Genomic DNA, 12,553 nt, shown 5'->3' on the forward strand with positions numbered 1-12,553 from the left:
CCCAGTGTGGCCTTGAATTCACAGAATCCAGATGGATCTCTGTCTCTCGCATGCTAGGATTAAAGGTGTGTACCACCCCTGCCTGACCTCTATGGCTAACTCTGTGGCTAGCTCTGTCCTCTGATCTTCAGGCAAGCTTTATTTGTTCAAAGTATCACCATAGGTTTTCCTTGTGTGGACAAACAACTTGATACCTGGTGATCATCCTATCCTTCCCACCGCCTTATGACCAGTATCAGCAAAAGATGGTTTCCAAAGAGAGGATGGTTAGTTATCTATCTATCTATCTATCTATCTATCTATCTATCTATCTATCTATTTATTTGTGGGTCTTTTCTTTTTAGACAGGGTCTCACTATGTACCCTAGGCTGCACAATATGTATGTACAATAGTGCCTTTGTTTCTACCTCCTGAGCCCTGGAGTTACAGCCAGGCGTCATTACTCCATGCAGAAGAGAGGCCGTGTGAGATCAGCTTGGAAGCATGAGTTCAGATTCATCAGCACTGCAGCCAGAGACACTGAGCCAAACTTGAGAATGTCTGACATTCCCCCATGTCTCCTTTGTTCCAGTGAGCGGGTCACCTGGGGTCAGGCTCCCAGGCTGCCGGATTCTACATAAGGCTTTGCTGGGACAGAACCATGTTCATGTATGTCTGCTCTTGCACTACAGTGGCAGAGCTGAGTGGCTGCGACGGAGACAGCCAAAAGTCTGTCCTGTCTGACCCTTCAGAGAAAAGGTTTGCCAGTCCCCAGACAAGCTATGTATCAGGAATAAGTACGCATCACATGCCTCTGACATATTATCCAGGCCTGGAGTGTGGAGATAGTGGTGCTCTGAGACACTGTTTAACATCTACTAAATTCTTACTGTTTCCCAAACTAAACTCTTGTTTTCCATTACTTTGCTTAGTCCCCAGAAGCCAGTGCAGAGAGGCTAATCACTTCCTACCCTGTCTTAGACGCATGGAACAGAGGCTGAGAGACAATAAAGGGATTTTTTTGAGCTTACATTGTAGATATCTCTAACTCCATCAAAATCCCCCTAAGAGCCTTCAGAGCATTTTGAATATTGTGTGTGTGTGTGTGTGTGTGTGTGTGTGTGTGTGTGTGTGTGTAAATGATAGTTTTATAGTAGAAGTTGAAAGGCAATAGGAAAAATACATAAGATTTTAGGCATGATGAATAAAGGTAGCCTAAACTAAATATAAAAGCGAGGAAACCAGAGCTGAAAAGGCTGGTGTGCACTTGCTCTAGGGTGAACAAGACTGCCCGTTTAGCTCAGCTCCCATCTAGGTCATGCAGATGGGGTGAGGGCTGTGCTTCTCTATGCTTTCCTCATGACAGTGCCTAAATCAATTTGAGATACATATTTATCCCATCAAACCATTTAGAAATGACGTCACTCAGGGTTTCCACAAATGACAATATTTCAGAGTACCTGTCCCACGTGGGACTCCAGCGCCTTTTCAGAAAGAAGAGGGAGAACCAGCCCTTGTGGGACGATGCATACCAAGGTAGATAGGTAAAAGCTGTATTAACCAGTGGGAAATGTTTCATTTTATTTTCTCTTCTCCAACATGAGAACACTTTGGAGTCTAGCCCACTCATTCTCAGTGCACTGCAGACGGCAGAAAATGAAAAGCAGAACTTTCTCACTCACGGGTAAGGTGACGTGACGGCCAAGCACGGCCCGCTCCATGTTTGGACTGTTACAGTTACTTTCGCGCTGGGGATCACCACCATTGACAGAAGGAACCACACCTACCTGAAGCAAACGCTGACTTCTGTTCTGTCCAGAATGACGCCTGAGGAAGAGGAGGACTCTGTGGTGATTGTCTCTGTCGCTGACGTATGTATGGGAACGGAGGTTCCTTTATCCCTCTCTGTAGCCTCTAAACCCCCCTCAACAGCAGTCACTATTCCATCAGGATTTTGTTTTTTCACTTAAAGGAAGCACCCCACAGACACCTTGGAGAGTCTAGGTAAAATATTAGTACTTACTTGCTACCACTGGGAAAGACTGTGTATGGAAACATGAATCTTATGTGAGATCCATAAGATTGTTTAAAACCAAATTTCATTTAACATAGGATGCTTACATTCAATAAAATACAAAAATTATTCAATTTAATTATAAATTCAATAATGTAATTGTTGAATTTCAAATAGAATATTGAAATTGTTACTGAAGTGATAAAAACCTGACTAACTCAATAAAAGGTAAGTATATGCATTATTAAGTTCTGGTAGCTACTGTTAATTGAAGGTTCCTTCCTAGGCCTGAGGGGTTGTGCAGAATTGTTCTAGACATCATTTATAACCTGCATAACATCTCTGTAAAGTGTGTGTCACAGTCCTGATTTTACTTATTTATTAAAGCACCTGTCTCCTTTTTTATTTTTTATTATTTAAAATGATGTTTAGATTTAATCATATTTTAATTAAATTCTTCCCCTCCCTGAAGTCCTTCCAGATCCTCCCCACATAGCTACCCTACATTAAGTTCTTTCTCAAAAACAAACAGAAGTTCAACACAACAACCCCCCAAAAAACAAGAAAACAAAATAAAACACCCCCCAAAACAAACAACACCAAATAAAACCACACCCCCCCCCACACACACACCAAAAAACAAACAAACCACTGTGGAGTCCATTCTAAGTTGGTCAATTACTCCTGCCCATGAGTGGTGGATGTACCCAGTGTTGCTGCATTGGAGAGAACTGATTTTACTTTCCCAGCAGGTATAAATGACAGTTCAGTTGTTAACCTTTACCCAAGTCACTAGGTTTTCATTTATTCATTCATTCATTTAAAATATAATAAGATAAAACAAAAACTATCACATCAAAGTTGGACAAGACAAACCAACAGAAGGAAAAGGACCCATGAAAAGGCACAAGGGTCAGAAGACCCGCACAGGCCCTGTGCATGCTACTTCAGTCTCTGGGATTTCATATTAACTTGGCTTATGTTGCTGAAGAGGGCCTTGTTTTTTTGGTGTCCCCATCCCCTCTGGCCCTTCCACTCTTCCTGCCTCCCCTTGGGGGTACGTATCCCTGAGCTCTGAAGGGAGGCGTGGATGAGAGCTTAAAGAAGATATATTGCCCAGGAGCTAATAGACTCAGGTGTAGGACTCTACAGTGGCTACATCAGATTCTTTTTCACCCAAACCCATAAAGTAATCATGATTTTATTTTGACAATTTGAGTAAAACTATAAAGAATTGTGTATTAGTCTCATAGACTTTTGTGAGGAGGAGTTGGCAACATATATCACATTTCAAAATTCAAATTCTGGTAACTTGTTCTTAGGAGATAGGCAAGTGTTGGGGCACAGTGACAGTATGAGGACCTAGCATTCTAACCAGGAACATAGACTGTGCCTGTGTGGTCATCCTCCAGTAACAGCTGCTCTGCTCCCTGCCACATGACCTTGGCGGTCCTGGGAGCTTTTCTGTGCCTCATTTCATCTGTAAAGTCAGGCTGATAGTATTCTTTATGTTGCAGGTCTTTTGAGGCTGATATTAGCTAATATAAATTCAAACCTGTGCCTGGAGTGGTGCTAAGCTCAGAATGAATGTCAGACACAAAATAAATCGAAGGTGTTTCATTTTAGATGTGTAAGAGTGGATATACAATTATAAGTCTGATTAATGTAACATTCCATACTTTGACATGTGGAGAAGTGTGCAGTAGTTTCTGTATCCAAGTAAATGTTCTTTAAAATAAATGTGTATATTATATATATATTTTCTCCTAGAAAGTGAAAACACTAGAAATTATTAGGGCATGATGATATTTCACACATAAATTCCATGTAGCAAACAAAAGTGTTGTCTTGATAGAACCATGAGGCATCTTTAATTTCAGTGATTTTTCTTTTCTTTTTTTTAGACTGATGGTTATTTAAATTCTGTTGTTGACATGGTTAAAACAAAGTAAGTACTCTTCCTGGGGCAGAAAAGAGAGCTCATGCTTGGTACAGAGTCCACTGGAAAGGCACAGAGCTCAAAAGGGCAATGTGCAAGACTTTTGGAACTTCAAGTGTACTTGGAGCATAGATACTTGAGGTTAAGTAGGGAGGTATGATAAGCCATGGAGAGATTCTGTCCGAAGCTAAGGAATTTGCAGTTTTCTATTGATCAGGGCCATAACCCTGGCCACTGAGCTGACTCTAGCAAACAGGAGTGTAGCCAGCAGTGATGCATTCTGTCTTTGTTTACTCCATTTAGAAGTTGACGTGGCTAAGACAAAAACAAGTGGGTAGGGTTTGTCAAGATCACAAGTGAAAAGAAAACCATTATCCGATGTAGTGAACACTTAGAACTTGCTCTATAGTTTCAGAGATAACATCATTGGGGATTGCAGAGATGGCTCAGCTGGTAAAGCACTTGCCTTGCAAGTCTGAGGACCAGAGTTCAGATCCCACATTAAGAAAAAGAAAAAGGCCGGGCAGTGGTGGCGCACACCTTTAATCCCAGCAGTTGGCAGGCAGAGCCAGGCGGATCTCTGTGAGTTCTAGGCCAGCCTGGGCTACCAAGTGAGTTCCAGGAAAAAGGCGCAAAACTACACAGAGAAACCTTGTCTCGAAAAACAAAAACAAACACAAAAACAAAAACAAAAAAAAGAAAGAAAGAAAAATAAAAAAGCCACATGGGAATAGTAGTCCCCCTGTAATCCAGTGTGTAGGAGGCAGAGATGGAACCCCTGAGCAAGCTTCCTGGCCAGACTAACTGAGTTGGTGAGCTCTCTAAGATGAAGTGGGAGATCCTGCCTTGATACAGAAGGAAGACAACCCACATTGGCTCAGGCCTCTGCACACACGCACAAACATAGGAACATGAATACACACAAGCAGAGCACACACGTGTAAAAATCAGTGGCTTCAGAAATTGCTGTTTTATAGCTGAAAATAAAGAACATAAGGAAATTATGTGAGGAATTTCAGAGGCGATTCTAGGGTTGATAATAGTGTTGATGTTAATGCAGGGCACTTTGAATAATTATTCTTAAATTGTGACAATGCAATAAATCAATTATTTTATTTTGTGTGAATTAATATATGTGTATGGGTGTGGTGTGTTTGTATGCAGTGGTGCGTGTGCGTGTGTGTGTGTGTGTGTGTGTGTGTGTGTGTGTGTGTGTGTGCCGCCTGTACGCATGCAGAGGCCAGGGGAGGATTCAGGCTTCCTGTTTCATCACTTTCTACCATATAGCTCTGAGGGTGCTCAGCTGAACCTGGAGCTAGAATGATAGCCAGCAAGCCCAGGAAGGCTCCTACCTCTGCCCTCCACAGCACCAGGGTTACAGGGGTACACACAGACATGCCTGGCTTTTAGTGGGTTCTGGGATCCAAACTCAGGTGATCATGCTTGCACAGCAGACCCTTTTACCCCATGAACCATCTCCCCAGCTCGATTCCATCATTCCAAATGAACACGTTAATAGAATCAATAATTTCAAAAATTAGTGACGAGATTTGGGCTGTGTTTTGTTGGCAATCCTGGGTTCAATCCCTAACACAACGTTTTTCTAAGTGATTGTTTCTCAGTTGTTATATGTCAGTTAATGTGAATGTATACATTTCAATTTGTGTTTAATTTCATACCATTCAGCATCTTTCCCAGATCTTCCAGAATAACATATACAAAAGCGTATTACTGCAAGTCTCCCCCTTACATATGACTGTGAGGAAAACTATTCGTGTATAGTGGTGACCGTCAATTCTGGAAAAGTCACCTCAAGGACTTTGGATGTAACAGAAATATTTCAGAAAATCCTAGAAAACTACCACCACCCAGGATTGCAAGAGACTAAATCTCTCTCCATCAGTAAAGGGAAATTATACCACCAAATGGGAAGTTATTTGACCTTTGATGCCTTAGGATTTGGGTGACGTGGTCTGCAGTGTAAACTTCATATTAACTTCTGCAGTCCAAGCTTCCTGGGAGTGCCAACACTGAAATTTCGTGTGATCTCTAGTTGCCTCTACTGTACACAACTCCTGTACCTGTCTTCAAGTTGCGCAATTTCATTTTAAAATTAGACACTCTATCACTTATTCTCACTCCTCTTTTCTCCTGTACCAGCAGTTTCTACTCTCCGAGGGAATATTAGAATTAATTCTTTAAGTTTTTCACAGTAGAAGGTGGGCAGAGCAGACCTAATAATCCTGGTACTTTGGAGGCAGAGACAGGAGGACCAGCCATAGTCATGTTAAAACATCCACATAGCCCAGTGGGCAGGAGAGGTGAGTGGGGCCAAGTCTGGCTAGCCATGTGGACTAACTTCAGAAACTGCACTGCTGCTGAGCAGGGGTCTTAGTAGACGGAAATGTATCTGTTTGGAAAGTGATCTGACCCAACTGTTTTCGTATAGCTGCTTTCTTATTGTAGCCTAGCCTCTCTCCTCCTGACTGTCGGAGGATGCCTTTGACCATCTTAAGAAAATTCACAGTATCTACAATCCAGCAGGAAATTTGTTTTATATTTTGCATTCTAAATTTTAAATGTTTTATATCTTTTTCTGTGTTCATGCTATGGCGTCATGCATGCCACAGTTTGGGCATGAAAGGCAGTAAACAACTCTTTGGTAACTGGGTCTCTCATCTGCTTTTATGTGGGTTCCAGAGAGAGAACTTGGGCCACTGGCCTTGTGGGACAAGTGACGAGTGTCTCTACCCACTGAGCCATCTGAGCCATCTTGCTGGCCCATATGTCTTAGTCTTTTTTTTTTTTTTTTTTTTTTTTTTGGTATATCTTTCATTAGTTTATAAATATTTTGGCTAGGAAATAGTACTTGCGTGTTATTGGTATTAGGTAGCAACCTGTGAGATAATCCAAATCACAGAGCACATATTTTTAAGTATCTGCATTAGTTTGTTAAAACATTCAGCTGTATTGGTATTCAGCCTCCCTGTACTTCTGTTTCTAGATTCAAAAGGCAGGTGCAGTCTGGGTCCTTGGAAGTCATTTCAATACCCACCTTGTTTTATCCGAGCACACTGGACAAGGCAAGGGTGGACTCAGAAAGGTGGGTCAAAGAACGGACCTGAAAGAGCTGATGTCCTGGAATGGGGACCTGAGAGTATCATGAGGAAGCCACCAAGGATTGTCTGTGAATCACATTCTAAGTCATAGTTCAATGACATTTAGTTGGTAGCATAAAATCAGCCATAGAATTATTCAAAGAAAATGGGCAAAAGACACATAGGAGGAACTGCGCCCTTCCCATTCTGAATTGGTTGGTAACATTTGCCAGCACACCGCTGAGGATGCTTTGCTCATGTTTACAATGCTTAGTCGAGGCACAGTGAAGGAGGTGGGGGAGCTCATTGCTCCTGGAAGCTACTCCCAGCTTTCCCATGCATTTCTTAGTCATTTCCCCCTAATTTCCTGCACTTTGTCAGTACATTCATTGAAATAGTGTAGATTCACAGTGTTTAATAGACAAACCAGATAATTTGGAAGTTACAAGAATAAAACAACAGTATTTATGAAAGAATAATAGAAAGTTGAAGCCTTTGTATGCGCACAAATGATTATATATTTCTGGTAATAAATATAGTATTGTGAGAAATATATTGAGTTGATTTCTCAAAAAAAAATTCTGGTGCCCATGGGAGGCTTACCCCTTTTTGCCTGGATACAGAGGAGGACTGGATTGAGGGGGCAGAGGGAGGAGGGAGCAGGAGGACTGGAGGGAAAGGATTCAAAATAAATAAATAAATTTAAAAAATAAAGAGAAAGGCTTTCCAAAAATCTCAGGAGAAATCCCTTCCCCAAGAACCTATTATCTATTGAATGGTGTTATATGATATGTGGTGTGCTTGACTCTCACACTACACAGGGCTTTTGTTTATCACTACGTTGGTCCCAGGCCTTTGCTGGCCTGCAGCCTGTCTGTCTCTGTCCTTTCCCTTGACAGCCTGGGCACCATTCTCCCCAGCCCACTCCACTGCCCTGGGTTGACTCAGGCCTGCTCTGGCACAGGCATATTTCTGTCTGTCTTCTCTTAGACTCCCTCTCCATGGTCAGAAGACTCTATCTTTCATATGAGATCAAGTCCGATGCTTCCCATATGTCCTTAGACACCCTTCATGCTGTGGATGGTCTCCAGCACCCCTGCTTCCCCAGGGGCCCCAGCCCTCCCTGCTCTGTACCTGAGGTTGCTAGCTCCTGCATGTGTCAGGCCTGAGCACTGTATCTCAGCTACACGCTCTGTCCTCGTTCTTTCTGTTCCACTTTTCTGCTCTTCCCATCTTGTCGTACAATGATCTTCACTGTTGATGACTTTACCCAACACAATCTAATTGTGCTCATTTACCCATTTCTGTTTTAATAGTCACTGAGACCCCAGGACAAGAAGTGTCCTGTTCCTGTATCTCCAGGACACGGCCTAGTGTCCTATTTGCTAATAAAGTACAGTCAGATTTCTAAATACTTTTATGTGATATTTTAGTTTGCTGTTTGTTGCTGTGATAAAGCACTGACCAAAAGCACCTTCGAGGAGGAAAGGGCTTCTTTTGCTGACAGTGTTCCACAAGTGTTCATCTCCAGCGCTTGCTCAGTTACCTTCCGGTGCAGCCTAGGACCGCCTGCCCAGGGGTGGCACCGCCCACAGTGGGCTGGGCCATCCAGCAGCAGCTGTTAATGAAGAAAATACCCCCACAACTGCCCACGGGCCAATCTAATGAAGACAGCTCCTCAGCTGAGGATCCCTTTTCCTAAGTAACTCCAGTTTTTTGTCAAGCTGACAGTAAACTAACCGCATGGACATAAAAATTTAGCTAAAATGCAAAATATGTAGTCCATACTTGTTCTAGTTAAGCAGAGCCAGGTACTGCTCACTCAGTAGAGAAGCTTTTTAGTATAACCTTAGTATAAATATATTCATTTTTTATTTACTGTCTGTATGGTTCTGTCAGAAAATGTAAAGGTGTTATTTAATTACTGAAATATGCTTGTAAATTAATCTGCTATAATGAACATTAACAGATTTTATTATTTATTTTTAGTTGGCAAATAAAACAAGCATTGGATTATTGTATTTTGATGCTGTATGCCCAACCCAAGGCCACATATTACTTACAGGTGAAAACTTGTTAGACATGAATTTTAAATGAGAATTTTACTTTTTCCATGCTTCCTTTGATTCCTTTCTCCTCGTGTTTCTCTGCCTTAGTCTGTAGCCAAGCAAATAGGAAATATTTCTGAAATCAGTGTGCCCGGAGGAAGCTTAAGATTGCTGTGTTTCCTGTAGCAGGAGAATAAAGTTAGCGGTCACAAACTGGAAAGGTTCCTGGGAGGACACAGAACTGCCTGCCCTGTGTCCCTGGCTAAAGCCTTACTGTAGCTCCTACTGTAGACCCGCCCAGACTGCACCACAGCCTCCCTCTCACACTGCCCTAGTGTAGCTGGACAAGTGAGTCCTTCATGAGCATTCATCTCCTCTCAGTCACTTGGGATCGCCGGACAGTGGCGTGGCCCCCACAAAGAGCACATACCTCACTACAAAGAAAACTGTGCCCTTGTGAAGTTTTCACAAGTATCAGGAGAGGGCAGAGGGAGGCTGGAGAAAGGCTGAAGGAAAAACAACTCCTTTTGCTCAGTGTTGGAGTAGAGGAACATCAGCTGCAGCCGAGTTCTTCTCACTCTGGGACAAGGTTCTGGTGTGTGCCCTCCTGATGGGGCTGATGTGGGAAGCTCCTTGCACATAAAATCAAGAAAGAGAGCTCTCACCCTCACCCCCTTCCCCAGGGTAGCCTCCTTCTAAGGATCCTGGCGGCATGCTTCTGACCAGCCAGGTGTGAGTGGGAATGGCAGCTCCTTCCTGCCACCTCTCAGTAAAGGACCATAGCAGCTACAGACAGACGCTGGCAGCATTACCTCAGAAGCAGAGCACGTTTGTGTCCACTGTTCTCTGGATGTTTGTGTCTCTGCCCTGAGTTACTGTGCTGAAGTCCTGGTTCTCAGATGGGTGGTACATATAAAGCTGTAGGACCTTTGGGATCTAATTTGGTCCTGAGGACAGAATCCTAATGATTGGGACTAGCGTTTTTATACAGAAGGCCTCTTCTCTCTGCCAGAGAACACAGTAAGACCTCCATGAAGACTGAGCGTCAGCAGGCGCCTCGTCTCCTAGCACCTGGATCCTGGACTCCCCTGAGTCTAGAACTGCTAGAATTAACAACTTTACTGTTGTGTATAAGCCAGCCTATGGAATCTTGTTAGAACAACCAGAATGGACTAGAATCATCTTAATTAGAAGCTGAAATGTTGATGAGAATTAAAATGAGTTCAAACAAGTCTCAAAGAGGACTTAAGTAGACTGTTCTGGGTTAGCAGTTAGGAGAGAAAAAGACACTTTTAGATCTGATTACTCTCATAATCAGAGAACAAAATTTGACTAACTGAAAAATAGCCTTAATGAATTGAACGAAAGATTACCATCTCATCAAGGACATTTCCAGTGTGTTCTATTGAAAGTATTTTTTGTCTTTGAGATAATATTAATTTAAGGAGTCAGTATTAATGCTGTTTTTTGTATTTGGCTTTTTTCCTCTAGCTAGAAGATGATATCATAGCGAGACAGATGTATTTTACAAAAATGAAAGATTTTGTAAATAGTCTCACTTCAAAAAACTGGTTGTATATTGAGTTTTCAGTACTTGGATTTATAGGTAAGCCGTAGTCTGTTGTGTCAAATCATGTTGGATTAAGCTCGCTTGCTTTCTTTTTCTCTTTTTTTCTTTCTATCTTCCTTCCTTCCCTCCTTCCTTCCTCCTTCCTTCCTCCCTTCCTCTTTCTTTCTTTCTTTCTTTCTTTCTCTCTTTCTTTCTTTCTTTCTTTTTCGCCTCTTGTTATGTAGCTAAGGTTGGCCTTGAACTCTCAATCAGGCTGGACCTCAAATCTTAATCCTTCTGCCTTGTCCTCAGAGCTGGGATTATGGGTGTGTACCAACACCCTCTGCTTAGAGTAAGGGTTTGCATTTCTGTCTGTCTGTCTGTTAGTTAGCACAAAATAGTCTTAAAACTTTTTTTGTTTTGTTTTGTTTTGTTTCAAGACAGGGTTCCTCTGTGTAGTTTTGGTGCATGTCCTGGAACTTGCTTTGTAGACCAGCCTGGCCTCGAACTCACAGAGATCTGCCTGCTTCTGCCTCCTGAGTGTTGGGATTAAAGGCATGCGCCACCACGAACTTTTAAAGAACATATCAAATAGTTTGTTATCATACTAAGTGGAAAGGCATGGCCTAATGCCTGTATGGATAAGATGACTTTAATGGTAAAGCCAGATTGGTACACCTGAACTATAGGTAAAAAATATTTTGATCTTTTTTTTAGGTAGACAATATAAATGAGCAAATTAACATATATACACATATTATAAAAACATAAAATTGTGTGCTATGAGTACACACATGTTCAGTGACAAGTATGTACTATCAGTTTTTTTTTTAAAGATTCATTTATTTATTATGTATACAGTATTCTGTGTGCATGTATACCCACAGACCAGAAGAGGGCGCCAGATCCCATTACAGATGGTTGTGAGCCACCATGTGGTTGCTGGGAATTGAACTCAGGACCTCTGGAAGAACAAGCAGTGCTCTTAACCTCTGAGCCATCTCTCCAGCCCCAGTTTTTTATGTAGAAGAATGCTTAGGGTCCAGGGTTATACCCTAGTTGGACAGTATATGCTCAGCACATGCTTGTAGTTAGAGTTTTTTTGTCTGGCCCACTCAGGACAAATCTATCTTACCCGCCAGTCCCACAGTTGCTTAGACCCAACCAAGAAAGCATACAGAAACTTACATTGTTTACAAACTGTATGGCCGTGGTAGGCTTCTTGTTATCTGTTTCTTCTATCTTAAATTAACCCATTTTTGTTAGTCTATACTTTGCCACATGGCTTGTGGCTTACCAGTGTCTTTACATGTTGCTTTTCATGGCGGCGGCTGGTGGTGTCTCCCCAGCCTTCTACATCCCAGAATTCTCTTCTCTCTTGTCCTGCCTATACTTCCTGCCTGACCACTAGCCAATCAGAACTTTATTTACACAGAGCGATATCCACAGCACTTCCCCTTTTCTTTTTTTTTTTTTTTAAGGAAGGTTTTAACTTTTACATAGTACAATTACATATAACAAAACAATTATCAAGCAAGAATTACAGTTACAATATTAAAGAAGATATCCTATCTATCTTATATTTGTGAGTCTAAGGTTTTATATCTAACTTATCTTTTATCATAATTGAGGAAATTATAACTATCTAGTCTTCAACTACATCAAAGACCTCAGAAGGATATAATATTACCTGAGAATCGGGAGAAGGATGTAAACATTTTTTAGGAGTCTTGCAAGAGTAGACAGAGACAGCTGGCAGCCTGGACAGTCACCTAATGTTCCTTTGTAAAGTTGGGGCATCTATCTTTAGCCCACAGGGCTAGAGTCTCTTGGTCACTTCTCTCAGTGTCCTGTAGAATGTCTGGCAGTTTCTTCTGTAAAGCAGGAACCTGAAGGACCATTTTGTCAAGCAAAGTTCAGTGGTC

The 12,553-nt window shown here is 41.9% G+C and overlaps 1 protein-coding gene across 1 annotated transcript in view; it reads left to right on the top strand.

Annotated features, from left to right (window-relative positions):
- Mgat4d (MGAT4 family member D) overlaps positions 1–12,553 on the top strand; it is a 32,385-nt gene that overhangs the window by 7,028 nt on the left and 12,804 nt on the right. The window contains exons 5-9 of the mRNA XM_036187586.1: positions 1,718–1,851; positions 3,899–3,942; positions 6,938–7,036; positions 9,021–9,096; positions 10,571–10,685. Coding sequence (XP_036043479.1) covers positions 1,718–1,851; positions 3,899–3,942; positions 6,938–7,036; positions 9,021–9,096; positions 10,571–10,685 — 468 coding nt within the window. The remainder of the gene's footprint in view (positions 1–1,717; positions 1,852–3,898; positions 3,943–6,937; positions 7,037–9,020; positions 9,097–10,570; positions 10,686–12,553) is intronic.

This window comes from Onychomys torridus, chromosome 5 (assembly GCF_903995425.1).
Source record: "Onychomys torridus chromosome 5, mOncTor1.1, whole genome shotgun sequence".
Lineage (NCBI taxonomy): Eukaryota > Metazoa > Chordata > Mammalia > Rodentia > Cricetidae > Onychomys > Onychomys torridus.